The sequence below is a fragment of the Notothenia rossii genome (genome assembly GCF_949606895.1).
Source record: "Notothenia rossii genome assembly, chromosome: 7".
Lineage (NCBI taxonomy): Eukaryota > Metazoa > Chordata > Actinopteri > Perciformes > Nototheniidae > Notothenia > Notothenia rossii.
Window position 1 is genome coordinate 45,106,659 of NC_136905.1, and position 20,871 is coordinate 45,127,529.

Consider the following 20,871-nt stretch of genomic DNA (forward strand, 5'->3'; position numbering starts at 1 on the left):
TGAAATGTATTCCCAGTGGCATTTCTGTGTACAAAACTCTGTGTCTGTGTCTGTGTGTGTGTGTGTGTGTGTGTGTGTGTGTGTGTGTGTGTGTGTGTGTGTGTGTGTGTGTGTGTGTGTGTGTGTGTGTGTGTGTGTGTGTGTGTGTGTGTGTGTGTGTGTGTGTGTGTGTGTGTGTGTGTGAGTGAGAGAGACCCTGTGCACCCGACTTCTGTCCAGCTAAGACATTACATTTATATGTTATCGTAGTAATCGGTACAATAGCAATATTAGTGAAAATAGTTGTTTTATTTGTTGTTGTTGTTTTTTTTTATATATTTGTCTCACTATACAGGTTCATTTTGATTGTTTTGTATTTTTTAAAAGATGCGTTCTTTTCATATAAGCTGTTGGAATATTCAGGGACTCCACTCCTCAACCTTTGAGGTTAAGAGTGAGAATCCAGAGTTCTTAGAATCTATCAAAGATGTTGATATAATTATATTAACAGAAACATGGTGTAAAAATGATCTGCTCACTCACTGTCCTCCAGGTTATAATGAAGTAATGGTGCCCTCTATAAAATCAAAAAACATACGCAAGGGCAGAACATCGGGGGGGATCTTGGTGTGGTATAAAGGAGATCTTTGCCATCAGATCTCAGTAGTAAAACAAGGTAAATCACACATTTGGCTAAGGTTAGATCAAGCCCTGGGCATAACTGACAGGAATCTATACATGTGTGCTATTTATATACCCCCAGTAGATTCTCCTTATTTTGAAGAAGACATTTTTGAAACTCTCCATTCAGAAATAGCCTACTTTCAGGCCCAGGGAAATGTGCTTCTAACTGGAGATCTGAACGGACGAACAGGAATTGAACCTGATGTCATAGACCCACAGGGCAGCCACCATGTATTTGGTGAGCCCCCCCTGTTTACCACACCAACCGTCAGCCATCGGAACAGCCTTGACTCTGAAATCAATCAGAATGGCAAAGAGATAGTGCATCTCTGTCGGGCCTTAGGCCTGTACATAGTGAACGGGAGGTTCAGAGGGGACTCTTTAGGGAGATTCACATACTCCTCAGCTCTAGGGTCTAGTGTAGTAGACTATGCAATCACTGACATGGACCCCTCCACTATCAGTGCATTCACTGTCAGACAGCAATCCCCCTTTTCAGACCACAACCAAATCAATGTGTTCTTTAAAGTCTCAGGTCCAATGAGTGACACAACAAGGGGACCCAGTAAGCTGTATACATTAAATCCTACTTACAGATGGGCCCCAGACAGTGGAGACAAATTCACCATGGCCTTGAACTCACCTGATCTGATGAATGACATGTCACTATTTGACCAAAATCAATATGTTCCTACCAAAGATGGTGTAAACATGGCCATTGATTATATCAATATGATATTTCACAAGGCAGCTATTAAAGCTGACCTTGTAAAACAAAAGCGGAAGCCTGTTAAAAGGCAAAACGCTGACAAATGGTTTGACCAGGAATGCAAGACCATCAGAAAAGACCTGAGAAAAATAGCAAATGAAAAACATCGGCAACCAAACAACCCAGCCTTACGCATTAGATACAATGACCTTTTAAACAAATATAAATGTACAATAAGGAACAAAAAACAAAATTATACCCACATGAAACTTGAGGATATTGAGAAAGCCATTGATCAAAATCAATTCTGGGATCTGTGGAGCAACTTCAACACAAAACAACCGCAAGCATTACCCATCCAAAACGGTGACATCTGGAGAGAACATTTTGAAAGTTTGTACAAAGACATACCAATAAATCTAATGAATTCAGATCAATGTATTACAAAAGAGAAACTCCAAACATTAGAAGAAACTATTAAAGACAACCAAAACCCCCTTGATTTCCCAATGACTTGGGAAGAGTTGACCACACAGACACAATCTCTCCGGCCAAGGAAAGCTTGTGGCCCAGACAACATTAAAAACGAAATGCTCAGATGCAGCACCCCAGAGATGCAGGGTACAGTATTAAAGCTGTTCAATATCATATTGCAGTCAGGATGTTTTCCTGACATCTGGTGCAAAGGGCTCATTTCCCCCATTCATAAGAGTGGAGACAAATCAGACCCTAATAACTACCGTGGCATCTGTGTCAGCAGCTGTCTGGGGAAATTATTCTGTAGTATTCTAAATAAAAGAATACAAGATTTCCTTAACCGACAATCCATCTTGAGTCAAAATCAAATTGGCTTCCTTCCAAAACACCGCACCACCGACCATGTATATACCCTTCACACTTTAGTTAACAAACATGTACACCAAACAAAACATGGTAAGATATTCACTTGTTTCATTGATTTCAAAAAAGCTTTCGACTCTATTTGGCACGAAGGGCTCTATTATAGACTTCTACATTGTGGTATAGGGGGCAAAATGTACGATCTGGTTAAATCAATGTATTTAGGGAATAAGTGTGCTGTTAAAATTGGAGACAAACAAACTGAATTCTTCACCCAGAGAAGAGGTGTTCGTCAGGGTTGCAATTTAAGTCCCACTTTATTTAATATATATATAAATGAACTTGCTGTTCAGTTGGATCACTGTGCTGCTCCTGGCCTCTCCCTCCTAGAGAGAGAGGTGAAGTGTCTGCTTTATGCTGATGACCTTGTTCTGCTGTCTCCTACTGAACAAGGACTACAACAACAGCTGGACATAGTAGACCAGTACTGTAAGAACTGGGCCCTGGCAGTCAATATGAAGAAAACTAATGTCATGGTTTTCCAAAAACGCCCCAGATGTCAGGAGAACAAATACCAGTTTACCATAAATAATCATATCATCGAACATAGTATGAGTTACACCTACCTCGGTTTAACCATAACAGCATCAGGAAGTTTCAACATGGCAGTGAATGCACTCAAAGAAAAAGCCAGAAGAGCTCTTAATGCAATTAAGAGAACATTTTATAATGTCCAAATTCCAATTAAAATCTGGCTCAAAATCTTTGATAGTGTGATCCAGCCCATTGCGCTGTACGGTAGTGAAGTATGGGGTCCACTCAGTCACCAGAGCTATACCCGCTGGGACAAACATCCAACAGAGTCTTTCCATGCAGAATTCTGCAGATACATTTTACGTGTTCAGAGAAAAACACCAACAAATGCATGTAGAGCAGAATTAGGCAGATACCCACTGATCATTAACACTCAAAAGAGAGCACTGACATTCTTTAACCACCTTAGATCCAGCCCCCGAGACACCCTCCACTCCAAAGCCCTCCAAAGCCAAGAGCTAACCCCAGAGAAGAGTCCCCTATGTCAGCTGGTGCTGAGGCTAACTGCCCCCTCTCAGAGCCACTCTGACCAGTCTCTCAACAACACTGCTCTCCAAACACCAATCACAGTCAAACGCATTATAACACAATGTAAAGACAACTATTTACAACATTGGGAAGAAGAAACTAAAAGCCAAAGTAGATTAGAATGTTACCTGGCTCTAAACAGAGAGTATGAGCTGGCAGAGTATCTCTCTACTGTCAGAGATAGAAAGCAGAGACAGATCCTAACCAAGTACAGGCTCAGTGACCACAAACTGGCAATCGAAACAGGAAGACTCAAAAGATCCTGGCAACCAAAAGAGAACAGAACATGTGGTCACTGTACGACAGGTGAGACTGAGACAGAGATGCACTTCCTCCTGAAGTGCCAAACATTCAACGAAGTAAGGAGCATTTATTGGAACAAGTTGAACTCTGTAATCCCAGGTTTCAAGGAGGTTGATGACCTCTCAAGACTGAGAGTACTCCTAGGAGAAGGAGACAAGGCACACCTTGCTGCCCAATATGTATACACATGCCACAACCTGAGGGACAGTGAATGAGACTCACACACACACACACACGTGTTGAAATGTAATTGTATCACTGTATATATATATCATCAATAATATGTAAAAAATTGAAATGTCTGTTAATGTTGTTAATTATTTTGTATTGTGATGCTTTGGCAACATTGTTTAATTTAACTTTCATGCCAATAAAGCCCCATTTGAATTGAGAGAGAGAGAGAGAGTCAAATTACATACTGAAGACCACACGGAGCAACACCGTGAGCGCATACATTTACGTACACAGCGTGGGGATGTCATATTGTAATGCACCTTAATACATGGAGTAAAGGGCACCATCACAAAGTAATTCTTAACAATAACAACAACCGTAATGATTTGGCATTAAAACACCATAGACTGTAAATATAAGGAAAACACAGACACTCATCACCGAGTTCACAATATCAATCGATCCAGCAGAGGCAAAACACAGAAGATCAACAAAATATATGACATACATGAACTTACCAAAGTTGAAGGCTCACTTGAAAAGAAAAGCGGCACGGCGGTCCTTCCTCTGACAGAATGTTTCTATCACTTTGGGGTTGAAGTCCTGTAGTTGCTGGATCAACTGGCTTTCAATTGAAAGCATGGCCAATGCGTTAAGTCCCATGGTGTTGCGAGTGAAAGTCTTTATCCTTTTGAGGATGGAAAAGTTCCTCTCTGACTCGGATGTCGTCATCGGAGTTGTTACTATTATTTTGACCAAAATAACAGTCTCAGCAAACGTATCCTCCAAGTTGTTCTCGTGAATGGATTTCAACAGAGACAGGGCAGTGTTTCCAGTGTGAAGCTCACTGTGGCGGTAGAGTGTGGTCAGCTCAGACTTCAACTTCTCCTTGTTTCCCAAAGCAGGCCACAATTTCACGGCGCAGTCAAGCTCAGGTGTAGGAAATGACAGGACATGCTGTGGGAAGAATGAGCTGTCAATGAGCTTTGCAGCGATCAAATGGTCACTGTGAGAACCTCTGTTCTACCTCTGAGATGACTGTGTCACAAGCCTCCTTCATCACCGGCGCTGTGCTGCTGACTCGTCGGCCTGGCTTGTCTGTTCCATCATCAGCGGTGGCGGCCAATGCATCAATTTGCTGCCTCATTGACCTAAATATCCCTGGATTCAGAGAGTCCGCCGAGTCGTTGTGGCCCCGCAGTGCTGTCTCACATTTCCCACACAGTTTAATACAGGTGATGATCCGATGCAGCGCGTACCTGTTTTCTTCCATCTTCCTATTATGATCATCAATGCCGTGTCTGTAGGCGCTGTCAATCTGAGCTGCAACATTCACCCTTCCCAGTAATCCCAATTTTACGGCATTTTCCAAGTGACTGTAGCTGCTCTCATGCTTCATTGTCCTCTCCGAAAGATGCTTTAAGTCCTTGTAACCTGTCCTCGACCAAGTACCTTGATCTTCAACAAAAAGCAGGCAAGGAAAGCAAAAGAGGGAATTCTTCTGGAGGCTCGCCGTTAGCCATTTCTTTTTAGCAAACCACTCAGCGTTAAACTCGCGTCAGGGCTCGACATTATAAATGGCCCGCTGGCCCGGAAGCATTATTTAGACACCCCGGGCCAGCATAACGTATTTCCACTTGCCCGCTCGGGCCACTAAAAATATTGCTTTAAAAAAAGGAATTGTCCTGTGGTATTGGTATTTTGACTTGCAATTTAGTTAAATTGTTTTGTTTATTAACATAGCGTTTTGTGAGTCGGTTGTCGTTGTTGGGTGAAAAGCAAACAGCTGTTTGCTGCGGAGTGCAGCGCGAGCAGGCTCCCGTGTGCGGGAGCGCGCTCCTTCACTACAGACTATCGCGCCACCTAACCATTCGCCATTAATGTTTTTAATACCAGCGGTAACCGGCCAAGCGCGGGGCAAAAACTATCTTCAAATAAAAGAAAGTCACCGGAGGAGTTAAAGGAGAGTGACAGGGAGTATGAGAAGAAGAGGGAGAGAAAGTTTCAGCCAGCTTGATCGATGGAGTTGGCTTCTAGTGGTGCAGTGACGCGTCCTAAAACCCTTTTATAATCTATCGATTAGATTTATGATTAGAAAATTATAAAAGTAGGATAGACATGTGGAGATTATGCGACTGAACAAAACGTGCATTTATCAAACAGGTTCGTTTTCCACAGACCTTATTTCCAGCTATTTTCCAAAACCCTGTGGAGAAATCCAATTGCTTTTTGTCGAGGGAACCAGCAGCTTACTTCCTGGTTTTATGACGCGTCACTGCACCTCTCAATATGATGCCAATATAAACAAGGTCTTCTGTCGGCTCTGTACATCAATGCCGACCTATGCTGACAAGTAAGTGAAGAGTAGACAATATAAAGGTATTGGCTATAGGGAAATGTTCCAGCAGTTTAGGATAATGAGGGTTCTAATCTATTACATAGCCATTACATTTCTAACTCCTAATGACAGGAAGGCAGAAAGTGCATTATACAAATAATAATACTCATAATAATAGCAGACATTTTTTAACAATGACCACAACATCACTATTTTAATAAACCAAATATGAACAATTGAGGAAAATGAAGAAGAACTGATGATTCAAATGTTGTAGTACAAGTAGTAATGTAGATAGTGCATAAATTACTATTGCAACAAATGTGTTCATTTTCTTCATTATAAGTCGATATTTTTTGGAAGAATGTTCCGGACCAGTGGTTACAATGTTGGGGCCCCGGAGGGTCAGTGGCATTTTACCCTTAATGTCTACCCCTGCGCGTTTAACTTTGCCCGCAATCTGGACCATTTGGAAATCCGGTGGATGGTGGGCACCGAGGCGCTTTACCTCCAGTTTTGCTCTCTGACTAAGTGTCTCAAATGTGTGCTCCAGTAAATGGTCAACTTCATTCATTTTCTTTCAGTTTTTTACTTCTTTTAATCGCTGGTGATGTTAGCTATATGCTGCTCTCTCGTCTCCTCTTCAAACTACACTTGATGTTTCGCAGCACTGCACACGTGACGTACTTACAGCCAATCAATTCTGAATTATGTGAGATGACGTATGGTGGGGATGGCAGCTCAATTTGTGTAGTTTTTACAGTCACCATTGACTTAGACAGTGAGAGGGAGGGGCATGATCGGGTTTTGTCCCACATGGCTCTAAACAGCTCAAAACGGCACAGTAGACACTAATTAGAAGAACAAAGACTAAAACAGCAATGTAGCCTACAGACGAATCAGATTATTAAACATGATTGTGGAGTTCATTTGGTTGTTTATTCATTTATTTTCTATCTATTTATTTCAATCATGAAGCATTAATATACTGGTTTAGTTGTGCAGATTGTCATGCAAAATAGTTCTCAGTTGGGAGGGAACCTTGGTTACAATATTTTGTTTCCCTTGGGACTCATTTGATGAGGGACCGTCAGCCATCTTGAAAAGGGCCACTGAAATGTTTGTCAATCATGTTTTGATCAGCCACAGGGCACACGGGCAGCCGGTGAGTGTTTGGTTTAAATATGTGTTTATGGTGATTAGGCATGGGCGGTATCATTTTTTTCATACCGTCATACCTTGCTGACATCATACCGTGGTATACGGTATATGACGGTATCAGTCCCAATTTAAGTGGTAATTTCTCCCCAAACATTTTTTTTACTCACTATATCAACAGCCAGCCCCACCAAAAATATTTTCCACCAGCCGCCACTGACGGTATGACTTGGGTCGACTTGAGTGAGGTGGCGTTCGGCGGCAAATAGATGTTTCGAACGGTATATTATATGTTCGGTGTAAAATGCAGCCTGAGCCGGTAGACGCTCGCAAAGTGCCGCGACGTGCGCGCAAGTGCAAAACAAGGGCTGCATACATGACACATTGTGCAAATGGCACATTTTGAGATCGGATACAGGACGCGTTTGTAGATGTCTGACATTGTTTCCATATAGTGAGCTAAGTTAACAATATATCATCATACATAAACATTTTCCGGGAGTAAATACTTGACTTATGTAAACTGTGTTCGTTATTCTCCCGTCCAGGAGAGAAGCTTTAAAAGGAGACTAAATGGAGTCTCTGTGAAAGTTCAATTGGGTACTTTGATTAAAAAAGGCGCGGGTTGGTCACAAGCATGATATTGTTCAGTCAGACAAACGGCTGTGATCCGCTCCTCGTTAGGGAAGTGTTAGAAATTAAAATCAATGTTTTAATGGGGAAATGTAGTTTAAACATGCCGTCAGTTTTAATGCTCTTTTATACTGAAAAACCAGAAATTCTTGTGCACAAGCAGTTAAGCTTTTATTCTGAAAATCCTTCATCTACGGTTAGCATTTAGCATGTGGCTAATATACGATTTCCTGAAGAGGTGAATTTAGTAGCGAAATGATATGGAGTGGTGCAAACCGAAGCTACTGATTTAACACTACAACTATAGATGTCGAGATACTACCATGCTGAATATTAAATGAAGGTACAGTTTATTTGAATACATTATTGTTTACAGACGAGAGTAGCATGTGACAACATCCGGAATGACCGGAAACCAAACGAGCCGAGAAGTATTGTTTAGAGTATTGATTACAGCGTTTAGAATGTGTTAAATGAAAAGTGATGAAAGAGAATATGAGGAGAAACGGCGTGTTAAGCATATTGAATGTGAAAAGAACCTATCCTCTGTTTCAATGCAATAACGGACATTGGAGACGAGGCGAGCCGGCTGGCGGGGAGGAGCCAGCAGAGGATATATAACAGCACCGGAGGAGAGATCCATTCTCTTCTCTTCCCTATCGAGGAGCGGATCACAGCTGTTTGTCTGACTGAACAATATCATGCTTGTGACCAACCCGCGCCTTTTTTTAATTAAAGTACCCAATTGAACTTTCACAGAGACTCCATTTAGTCTCCTTTTAAAGCTTCTCTCCTGGACGGGAGAATAACGAACACAGTTAACAGAAGCCAAGAGTTGGATCTCTCCTCCGGTGCTGTTATATATCCTCTGCTGGCTTCTCCCCGCCTGCCGGCTCGCCTCGTCTCCAATATCCGTTGTTGCATTTAAACAGAGGATTGGCTCCTTTCACATCCAATATATGCTCAACACGCCTTTTCTCCTCATATTCTCTTTCATCACTTTTCATTTAACACATTCTAAACGCTGTAATCAATACTCTAAAAGATACTTCTCGGCTCGTTTGGTTTCCGGTCATTCCGGATGTTGTCACATGCTACTCTCGTCTGTAAACAATAATGTATTCAAATAAACTGTACCTTCATTTAATATTCAGCATGGTAGTATCTCGACATCTATAGTTGTAGTGTTAAATCAGTAGGCTTCGGTTTGCACCACTCCATATAATTTCGCTACTAAATTCACCTCTTTAGGAAATCGTATATTAGCCACATGCTACATGCGTAGATGAAGGATTTTCAGAATAAAAGCTTAACTGCTTGTGCACAAGAATTTCTGGTTTTTCAGTATAAAAGAGCATTAAAACTGACTGCATGTTTAAACTGCATTTCCCCATTAAAACATTGATTTTAATTTCTAACACTTATTGAATAAAGTTTGCTATATTCACTAACTAGTTTGGCAATATTATTCCGTGCATGTGTTAAAAACCTTATTTCCATTTGATTCATTGGATTACTCGCGTGAATGTTTAGCACGTAAATGCTTTCGTTTTTAAAACCGTCCGACCTCGACTACAAAACCATCAACCAGTTGCATAGGATTAAAAAATGTCAACACTCACTCACCCCGTCTTAAACATTCCCAAAGAAGTGCCTCCGTCTCTCGTTGTGCTGGATGAAGTCACTGGCGACGAGTAAACCCAAAATAGTCCCAAACAGGCGCAGAGGCATTTTTCTTTTTTACTAGTTGTTCGGGGCCGGCAAATGCTGCCGCCATCTTGCTCAGCTCAGCTCTGTGCTGAGCTCTGAGAGCGGGAAAGACGGACTGCCCTCCCCTGCCCTCTCCTGGCACGTGCTGTGCATTACAACCAATGTCGTCCCTGTCAAAACTCCGTGTCAGTGTAATAGAATGAAACGCATCTATGATTTGGCGCACAGTCTGTGACGTCACGGTATTGAAAATCATACCGACGGTATTTCGAAATACCCTGGTATACCGTAATACCGTCATACCGCCCAAGCCTAATGGTGATAGACTTTGTTGTGTATGCTTTATGTAATTTGTTTATAATGTGTTTTCTCTTAGGGTGATACTAACTTAAAATGGATTTGTAAGAAGAAAAAGCTAATTTTGTATGGAGGAAGTTAGCTTTAAAACTAACTTAAAGAATAAATCCTAAACTAAAGCTGAGTGGTCACGCCCCGTGTTCTCCAACCCTTTTCGGTGGGAGTAAAACCGAACAGTTATCAACCGATGCGCACCTGGAAGAAAAGAAGCCGGGTGGCGTGGGATAACAAAGACAAATGACAAAACAACCAGAAAGGACCTGAGGAGGAGTCTGAAGGCGACGGTCAGCTGGGAAAAAGATTGTGAATGCTCCATGTGACTGATGCATGCTAGCTAGCAGAAGAGTGCTAACAAGTGCTAGCTAGGCTACCTGAAGCTAGGCTAGCTGGGAAGGCTATGCTAGGCTACCAGAAGCTACCAAGCTATCCTCTTGAAGCTAGGCTAAGCTAGGCTACCAGAAGCTACCAAGCTATCCTCCTGAAGCTAGCAAGCTAGGCAAGCTAGGCTATCCGACTGAAGCAACTGAGCTGAAGCCAAGGCCTGGATCCAGAAAAAGCTTACACACTGAGGAAGTGGTCGGCTAGCCCTGGCTCAAGCTAAAGCTTGAAGGAAGAAGAACCATCACAGCTTCGGGAAACTCAAAGAAGAATCTAGCAGCAGTGGGCGTTGAACTGGAACAGAATGGGTGGTGATAAAGAGAAGCAAGAGTCCAGTGCCAAATTGGAAGAAGAGGAGGAGATTATTGGAGAGCTCAAGAGAGAGCGATCTGGAGCTCAATCAGCATTCACCAGAAAGGTGAATATCCTCACCCGAACCGCCAACTCGTCCACAGAAGGAAGGCTGAATGGGACAAGTTTGGCAGCGAATACTGCAACCTCATTTCAGCCAACATCGACTACATCGAAGCACTGTCTGAGGCAGACACGGAATCCAGCAGGCAGCAAGCGAACAACGTCGGGAAGATGGCCGAGGATTGCGACCAAAGGTTCACCGAGGTCGAACAGGAAGTCAAGTCGTCTCTCTGGTACAGATTCGCTTTGCTTGAACTAGCTCCTCTCGCTAGGCGAGCTGAGAGAGCCATGGACCAAGCAGAGAGGATCGAGGTGAAGCGTGAAACTTTCGGGCTCTGTGAAAGGCAAAACAACTACCTGAGGGAAGAAGCTTCATCTCCTGGACAGCCTGGACGGGAAGATAAAGCAGAACCTCGGGCTATCCAACAGTAGGTCCGCTGACGAGATCTTCAGTCTGCTGGAGAACCGTTTTGGGAATAAAGGGACAATTGCATGCCAGATCGTTGAGGAAGTTGACATATTTCCTGCTATCAAAGGAAACCAGCCAAGAAGAACAATTGACCTTATTCAGGCTGTGGAGAGAGCACTGTTTGACCTTATAGACCTGGGAGAGGAGGATACTCTGAAGAACCGTCTAGTTGTCAAGTCCATTGAGAGCAAGCTTCCAGATAACATGAAGCAGGACTGGCTCCTTCAAGTGAGTGACCCCATGAACGGTATAACACCAAGCAACCACTTCGACTGTCTCCTACGGTTTCTGAAGAAGCAAGAGGAAGTCCTCGAGAGAATGGAGCAACTGTCGACCGTGAACTCTCCTGAGCAGTCTGACAGGAAGGAGAAGAGGAAGGCCTTCACAAAGGCCACAAGAGGAGACGCCTCAAAGGGTGCGTGCGTCATGTGTGGGGACGAGGAGCACGGAGGAAGGCTGTTTGCCTGCAAGGACTTCCGAGGGCTTGACCAGCCAGGAAAAAAGGCTCTCTTGAAGAAGGCAGGAGCATGTTCAAAGTGCTTAGGCTCTCATGGTGAAGACAGCAAATGCACCCAGAGGTTTCTCTGTACAAAAGAAGGCTGTCTGAAAGGGGATTCCTCTGATCACCATTACCTCCTCTGCCCAAAGAAGAGGAGAACGGAGGAGGGCAGTGGAAGGGCAGAAAGAATTAGAGGAAAAGCCAAGCTGACTGAGGAGCAAGAAAAGTTATTGGCCAATCTGCCTCAGGATTTGCTGGAAAAGTACAAGAAGGCCTTCACCAACAAGGCCACAGTGGCGATTCGCACCAGCAGAAACGAGAACAGGCTGATGGAGAGTGGACCAAAGGAGCACCCAGTCATCATGATGCTGATGATGGTGACCGCAAACGCGGGGCAGAAGATCGGTACCCTGATAGACCTTGCTTCGGACACAAACTATATCACCCACAAAGCCGCCAGACGTCTCCAGCTAAGGGGTGAGGACATCAAGTTGGTCATCCAGGGAGTTGGAGGGATGACAATGAAGGTCTCCAAGAAGTACACCCTGAGAGTAAGGGTGAAAACCCCAGAGGGTAAAGAAAAGGCTCAAGAGCTTCTCTGCTATGGCTTGGAGAGGATAGCCACAGTAAACCAGGCAGTAACCCCGCAGCAGCTCAAGAGGTTTTTCCCAGAAATCGCGACTGAGGAGCTGGCCCGTCCAAAACAAGTTGAGCTTCTGATAAGCCACAGGGAAGGACGTCTCGCCCCACAGAAGACCAGGGTGATAGGAGACCTCGTTCTGTGGGACAGTCCGCTGGGCAAAACTTTTGGCGAAGCACATCCCGATCTATTCGAGAGTGTGGACATGGCAATGCACAAGTCACGAACCCACTTCGCTAGATCGTTGAGAACGGCCGTAGTATCATACAGAGAGACCCCTGTGGACCCGGAGAACTCCGGATGAACCCAGCAGGAGCGGCATGACAAAGAAGGGGAAGTGCTCAGGAGTACAGCTGTAGCCAGTAAGGAGATACTTGACTGGTGGAAGTGAGTCAGCATCGGTGCAGCTTGCGAACCCAAATGTGGTGGATGTCGATGCGGTGGATGCCAACCAGGAGGGAAAGAGTTGACGCTAGCAGAAGAAAAAGCGCTAGAGAAGATCAAGGAGGGCCTAACTTATGTAACAGAAGACGAGCACAGCACATTAAAAAGATGTATAACTCAGTCTGGCTGAAGAAAAGGGAAGTCCATCTTCATCGCTTTCTCTGGAGAGACACTGCAGAAGAGAAGATAGAAGAGTACGCCATCACTAGGGTCAACATCGGTGACCGACCAGCTGGCTGCATCGCACAGCTTGCCATGAGAGGGACGGCGAGACTGCCCCAGTTTACAGCCATGGAAGAGGAGCGCCGAGTCCTAGAAGAGGACAGTTACGTGGATGACATCCTAACATCTCACAATGACCTAGAGAGACTGAATGAAATCACCGATGGAGTGGAGGAGATTCTCGACGCTGGAGGCTTCTTTCTCAAGCCTTGGATCCGGTCTGGTCAGAGTGGGAGGCCTAGAGCCATAACTGGAACAAGTGGCGACGCAAGACTTGTGTCGGAACCCAAAACTCTGATAATGCCGAACCAGATACGGGAGGAAGACAATAAAGCGCTTGGCATTGGTTACGACATGGAGGAGGACAAGTTATATATGATGACATCAATCAACTTCTCCAAAACGAAGAGGGAAGATGAGGACGGGACTGGATCTCCGAGAGGACGAGGTCAGGGAAAAGACACCAGCAGTCCTGAACAGGAGAATGTTGCTGAGTCAAGTAGCTGGGCTCTATGACCCCATTGGTCTAGTGACTCCGGCGAAGCAGAAGGGGGCGATACTTTTGAGGAGAGCCTTCCAAGAGACAGGGAGAGGAAATCTGTACAAGGAGACTTGGGATGCCCCTCTCTCGCCAGGTCCTCCGAGAGGCATCAGTGAAGCTGTTTGAGAAGTATGCAAGACTTAGCCAGGTCAAATTCGACAGATGTGTCACGCCACCAGGATGGAAAGTCCGCCCCTGGGGAATCACTTTCTCGGGATGGGAATGAGGTTGCCTATGGAGATGTGCTCTACCTGCATTGGGAGACGCAAGAAGGAGTGATCGCCAGGCTAGTAGAGTCCAAAGCAAAGCTGGCACCTCTCGATCAGAAGGGGGAAGTGATCAAGGCGGAGATGTGTGGCACGGTCTTCGCGAGTCGACTGAGAAAATATGTCGAGAAGCACGGCCGCCTGAACATCGAGCGCTGGATTCACCTTGTCGATAGCCAAACGGTATTGGGAGCTATACAGAAGGACAGCTATGGCTACCAAACCTTCTATGCTAACCGGATTGGAGAAATCCAGAAGGCTGGACCAGTGGATGAATGGAAGTGGATCGAGGGCTGTCCTCACAAGGGGAGCTACTCCAGAGGAGCTCGACGAGGAGTCAGAGTGGCAAAGAGGCCCCGAGTTTCTGAGAAGGCCGGAGGCTGAGTGGCCAGTGAAGTCAGCCAGCGTTGTAGCAACTGGCATCAGCGATGAGGTTACGAGGCTTCAAAGGAAAGCATTCTCAGCGGTGGTCACCAGAACTCAATCGAAGAAGACCTCTGACCCAAGTAGGAATTAAATTGGCACTGATACAGGAGCCTCAGGGGACGGTAGTTCCATAGAGCCACAGTCACCGATTGAAATCCAAGGGTCGGTTCAAGTGGTGGAGAAACCGAAGAGGATGCCCTGGGGTGCAGCGCTTGTCAGCCTTGTGGAACCTGAACGGTTCAGTACCCTGTCGAAACTATGTGGAGTAACAGCCTGGGTTCGACGGTCCACAGAGGCGTGGATGAGCAAAAAGAATAAGGCCTCGGGTCGAGCAAAGTGGGAGGCGAAGGTCTCGGAAGTGAGAAAGAAAAGGCCTGTGCTGGCCATGGAGGAACGAAAGTCCACCTTCCAGGAGGGGATCAGCTTGGAAGGCCGCTCTTGGCAAAGGTTAAAGGCTATCCAGGCCGGAGTAGATAAGTACACCTTAAGAGGTCAGTGTTGACGAGGCCGAGTTGTAAAAGCCTATCCAGACAGAAGAGGAGTCGTCCGGGACGCTGATATTCGGACCTGTGTGGGCCTTCCTGCCCCCCTCACTGCTGGATCCCAGAAGAGACGGAAAGTCCCAGTCCCAACTACCATCCTCTGCATAGACGTACGGAGGCTGTTGGTATTGCTCCCCGTGGAGGAGCAATAGAAGCCTGTCCTAAAAATTCATCAGGGCTGTGAACGGTTGCAGTGGCCGACCGGTTCCAGCTCCGGTTGTATGGAGATGGGAGGACCCATCTTGCTTGGCTGGGAGGGCAGGACGTCCCTCCTTGGCTTGAAAAAACCAAGAAGTCCCAGGCACCCCACTACAAGAGACTCTGGTTTTGGGTGTCCAGGGTGAATTTTGTGTGGTCTCCCTGGATCTAGTGATCGGGAGCCTAAGTGGGAGGTGTGGAGTTCATTTTGGTTGTTTATTTATTTATTTTCTATCTATTTATTTCAATCATGAAGAATTAATATACTGGTTTAGTTGTGCAGATTGCCATGCAAAATAGGTCTCAGTTGGGAGGTAACTTTGGTCACAATTTTTGTGTTTATGGTGAAAAGACTTTTGTTGTTTAATTTGTTTAATGTGTTTTCTCTTAGGTTGATACCACTAACTTAAAATGGATTTGTAAGAAGAAAAAAGCTAACTTTGTATGGAGGAAGTTAACTTTGAAACTAACTTAAAGAATACATCCTAAACTAAAGCTGAGTGGTCACGCCCCGTGTTGTCCAACCCTTTTCGGTGGGAGTAAAACCGAACAATGATCTTAAAATATATTTGTATTTCTTTTTTTGAATTTTTTTTGAATCATTATCTGTAATACTTCCTGCTGACACTAGGTGGGGCTGTGCCCACCTGCCCCTAATGACCCGTCGCCACTGTGTATTCCCATCGGCGGAGGTATTTCACGCTCAGGGAAGTACCGCATCCGTCCATGTTGGCGGCACTTAAAGGCAATGTGAGCTTCCATTCCCATTGGATAACGGAGAATTTTACACCCGGAAGTAAGTATTCTCCTTACTGTCGATTGATTTTACAGTGATATTACTCATCAACTCAAAAACACCGGATTATCCTTGTTGATTACACAACATTGATTGGTTTAAATTGTGTACAATGCTTTTGTATTTTTCCCCTTCGATTCGGAGAAACAAATATTTTTTCGGAGTTTAGGATGGCAGAACACTACCCAGAATCCTCAGCTATCGTTTGGGACTACACAATGTGCTTTGCTTGACAAACCCTGTGATTAGTCCTCAAGCTCTGTGATTGGATGTTGGAGTGGCAGTGTGTGAAGTTTACACGGAGCGTCAAACAGCACTTTCAAATGGAATTAATCCCATTGACGGCACACTATCCAAAACAGGAATCAAATGTGTCCTACCCCCCCCTTAGGTCACAGGCTCCTCCAACAGTGCAACACAATAAAACAGATACACAGAAAAAATAGTACAAGTAAAGAAAAATTGTAAAAAGTGAAATAGTGCAATAAGAGCAGTGTTTCCCACACAATGTTAATACTTGGGCGGGCCGCCCAGGTATATTAAGGCCCGCCCAAGTATATTTCGGACCTTTTTTTATTTTTTTTATCCGTCCGCGAGCGACGCCATCTGCGAGTGATTAACTAATGGACAATGAGCCCTCGCTCTAAGTCTCCTGTGCCTGTTCGCTCTGCGGTTGATTAACTAGGGGACAATAATCCCCCCCTGTTCGCTCTGCGATCGATTAACTAGTGTATGATCCCTCGCTCGACACCTCGTGTTCGTGCTGCCATCGCGTGGAGGGAAACGAGAAACGGAGAAGACGACGTTAATTTAGAAGACGCGGACACTAAGGTAAAGTAACTATTTTCTCCTTATTGTGTTGTTGTTTTCTGACTTTGGTAGGAGATTCAAATTATTTGAAGTTAGTGGCAACTAAGAGTGTATTTAACGTAATTAGGCTAACTTTGCTGCGTGCAAGTTACGTGTGCTAAATTAAATATAAAAAAGATTATAATTCGTTTTCTCTTCGGGCTATGCCAGTTAGAAGGACACAGATGAACTTTAGCTAAGGTTAGACTGTTAATTTCCCCTGCATTACTCCTCAGATATGAGTATTCAAAAATATTTTAAGAGAATACGGCGTGAGGATGAGGAGGAGAGACGAGGAGAGGAGGAGAGACCACAGGTAACTTAGCCAATGTTAGCATTTTGCTTGCAATGGCAATAATAAATGCATAAGTCTCAATAATGATATATGTCGGTTCATTTGACCTGAAATTATACAATTGCAGTCAACAGTGAGTTGCAATGCAGAGACCAAACTAGATTCAAGCTTGTTTTCAATTCTAGCCGGTGGTCAGTGAAGATGCTGGCACAACTAGTCAGAGTACTGAGGGAGAGGCAGCAGGTCCCAGTGTGGTAGAAGCAGCAGCAGGTCCCAGTGTAGAAGCAGGTGCAGGTCCCAGTGTGATACAAGCAGCAGCAGGTCCCAGTGTGGTACAAGCAGGTGCAGGTGAACAAGCAGCACAGTTCCAAGCATCACAGACACAGACACAGACATAGTATAATAGCAAGGAGAACTCTACCATTTAAATGCAGTAATACCAATGCATTATTTTCAGATTCCAAGCATCGCCACTCAGGATGGAACCCTGATCGGCTCAAAATGCCACAGTTCAAGAATTGGCTCTACCTCACCCAGCATGGTATGAATGGCATTTGCAAGTTCATATTTGTAATAAAACTTATTTTTTGTAAGAATTAACACGTTTTTCTTTTTAAAAAGGAATGTTTTGCCGAATCTGCAGGCTACACAAGCCTCCAATAAAGAAAGATCCCTTAAAACGGGCTTTCATAGAAGTTGGGATTCTTGTTTTCCGCAAGGATTATATCGAGCGCCACATCTCCTCAGAGCCTCATCAATATAGTGTAAAGCATCAGGTCTCACTTGCATCAGGTATATCATTTTTTTATGTAAAGCTAATTTCTGCAACCTATCAACCATGTTTGGCTCATATAATGAATTATGTCTTTGCCCTTGGTCTAGGCTACTCAGTGATGCAGGCTTTTGAGCCCACAGTTATTATGGAGCATGAGGCCGTCATTGGTGGATTCAAATGTCTTTACTGGCTAGTAAAGAACGAGATTGCTCACCACACCAACTACCCTAAGCTCTTAAGTTTAGCTCAGCTTTTGGGTTGTGATTACTTTGAAAAGCTGAAGGTAAACCTAGTACAAAATGATGCTTGTGAAACTAAGAACTTTAACCAGCTAAATGTTAAATGATCTCTTTTTCTCAGGTGGATCAAAGAAACAATTATCAATCACACAGAATAGTGGATGAAATGCTGGAGATCCTTGCAGAGATAGTAGAGTCGCCTATTTTGGAAGAGATAAGGTCATCTCAAGCAATCAGCCTAGAGGTTGATGAAACCACAGATGTATCTGTAAACCGCCAGCTGGATTTACATGTTAGGTGGGTTATTTTTTAAAGGAATGATGTGCATTTAAATAAAGGCCTAGTTAAACTTAATATTTATTAATATGTGTGAAAACCTATACATTTTTATTTTAGACACCTGGATAAAGAGGGTTATGTTTTCAACCACTTCCTTGACCTGGTAACTCTGGAAGATGGGAAAGCTGACAGCGTTGTTGCTGCCATCAAGAGTGTACTACAGAAGAAGGATCTCCCGGTAGACAGGCTCTACGGACTCGGGACAGACGGTGCAGCAGTGATGACGGGTATGGAGTTTATTGTTAAATCTAATGGATTGTGTGAAATGTGTATTGTCAGCTGTTATTAAAGGAAACAAAATGACGCCCTCAACACTGCATTTAATTCTTAAACTTAGGCCGTCTGAATGGAGTGGCAAAGCAGCTCACAGACAGTTTTCCAAAGCTGGTTTCTGTAGCGTGTGCTGCTCACAGACTAGCACTGGCATGCAAAGATGCCTCAAATGCTGTCAGGTATATGGCAAACTTCAGGAACCACCTGCAGGAACTGCACCTATTCTTCCGAAATAGTGCAAATAGGTCAGCCACACTGAGTGCTGCCGCTACCACTCTTGGTCTGAACGACTTGAAAGTCAAGGTGTGTTTTCACCTATTTTCATAATACTATTGTGGTGTCATATTATTTACATATATTTTACTTACCAGTGTTTCTACTTGTTGTTAGGAGGTGAAAGATACAAGGTGGCTATCGCAGCACCTAGCCGTTCAAAACCTCCAGAGGAACCTTCCAGCTGTGCTGGCTGCTCTGGCGGAAGAAGCGAGCACAAGGAAGTGCCCAGTGGCCAAAGGTCTATACACCTTCTGTGCCACATACCGCTTTGTGGCTGCCCTCTACCTTCAGGCAGATGTGCTGCCCCACATTGCAATGCTGTCCAAGGTGTTTCAGAGAGCTGATGTGAACTTTCTCCACATAAAGGAGCAGGTAGATTACAAAAAAATGCATTTGATGCTCCCAGTTATTTGCATTATCCATCCTATTATATTGTTGTCTTTTTCCACATTTAGGTGCCAGTCACACTTGTTACTCTGAGGAGAATTCTGGAGGCAGGCGAGACCCCACTCCCCGGAACGTTCCTTGCTCGCCTACACCAAGACTTGGACAACCCAGGTGGACTTGGGGCGTTTAGCATTGCCGGAGAGGAGGAGAGGATCAGGAGGGGACACGGAATTCTGGAGCGCCCCCGGGAAGATATGTGGGCCAGATTTGTCAGAGATGTAAATACATCCCTTCTTACTTTTACATTCCAATATTTATTTTCCTTGAACTGAAAAATGTATAATATCATTCCAGGTCCTCAAACCTTACATCTGCAGCCTGGAGAGCAACATTGAGAGCAGGTTCCAGCATATTGAAGTGCTGGGGGCCTTCAGTGTCCTGGGTCCAAAGGCAGTTACCTCAAATGATGTAACCAACATTTCAATGTTGCAGACCCTTGCCAACAAATTCATCCCAGGGCAGGATGCCACAGTTATCCAAGAGTGGACCTCCTACAAGCAGCATGTTCTTGAAGGAACATTTAAGGTTGGTAAATACTTAAATTAATATGAACTTGACGGTTAGAATTGCTTGTTTTGACATCTGTAAATGTTTCAATTATACTTTATACTCATTTGCCCTGCCTTGGCTAATCTCTGAAGGACAAGACACAAGCTGAGATCATGCAGCTCCTGGCCAGTGAGAAGGACGAATGGGCAGAAATATACCCAAACCTCAGCCTTCTCTCTTCAGTGGGGTTGGTCATCCCTGTCTCCAGTGTAAACTGCGAGAGGGATTTTTCTACGATGAACAGGGTAAGTGTCATTCCCTGTTGCATGTCATTCTGTATAGTTCATTTAAAACAAACTGTCTGTTTTACAGGTGAAAACTGACATGAGAAACCGACTGAAAGGGGAGCACCTGGCTGCATGTATGCGGATAGCAGTCAGTGGACCAGCACCAGAGGCGTTCCCATACACACAGGCGTTGGAGCTGTTCTTCAACAAACCCAGACGGATTAAGTGCTCTGACAAACAGTGCCATCTTTGTACAAAATGAATATTGCCATACAGTAATGTAAAGTTAATGAATAAACATGTTGTTAAAACTTGTTGTTTGTCACATGTGTTGCACATCACAAAGCCCGCCCCGCGGTCCGCCCGCACCGCGCTCCGCTCGCAGCCCCCCCCCTGGCACCTTCCCCCCCAAGTATATTTCAGATCTGTGGGAAACACTGAAGAGTCTATATACAAGTGATTGGAATATGATATATTCAGTGGCGGCTGGTGGAAAATATTTTCCGTGGGGCTGTGGAAATTAGTGATGGGCATTTCGAATCCCTTCTGGGACACAAATCTTTTGATTCAATTCACTTTAAAGATTCGTTCACTGATTCATTCACCGGTTCGCGAACGACTTCTGGTGATTTGCACGTTCGCGAACCATTCGTCTTTGTACTTAATTCGTTCAGTGAGTCTTAACTACTGCCGAAGTCCGTACAAGAAGTTTGCTGGCGTAAAATGTATGATATTAAAACACATTTTACACCTCACCTTG

The 20,871-nt window shown here is 44.4% G+C and overlaps 1 protein-coding gene across 1 annotated transcript; it reads left to right on the forward strand.

Moving 5' to 3' along the window:
* Positions 1–16,559: 16,559 nt before the first annotated feature.
* Positions 16,560–20,422, forward strand: LOC307045759 (zinc finger protein 862-like). Its single transcript, XM_079691702.1, has 13 exons — positions 16,560–16,673; positions 17,172–17,334; positions 17,444–17,527; positions 17,608–17,778; positions 17,869–18,044; positions 18,122–18,297; positions 18,397–18,566; positions 18,677–18,915; positions 19,003–19,260; positions 19,344–19,553; positions 19,630–19,860; positions 19,977–20,129; positions 20,197–20,422. Exons 1-13 carry the CDS (start codon positions 16,575–16,577, stop codon positions 20,371–20,373), a joined length of 2,307 nt encoding a protein of 768 aa, XP_079547828.1. The 5' UTR covers positions 16,560–16,574; the 3' UTR covers positions 20,374–20,422.
* Positions 20,423–20,871: the final 449 nt, after the last annotated feature.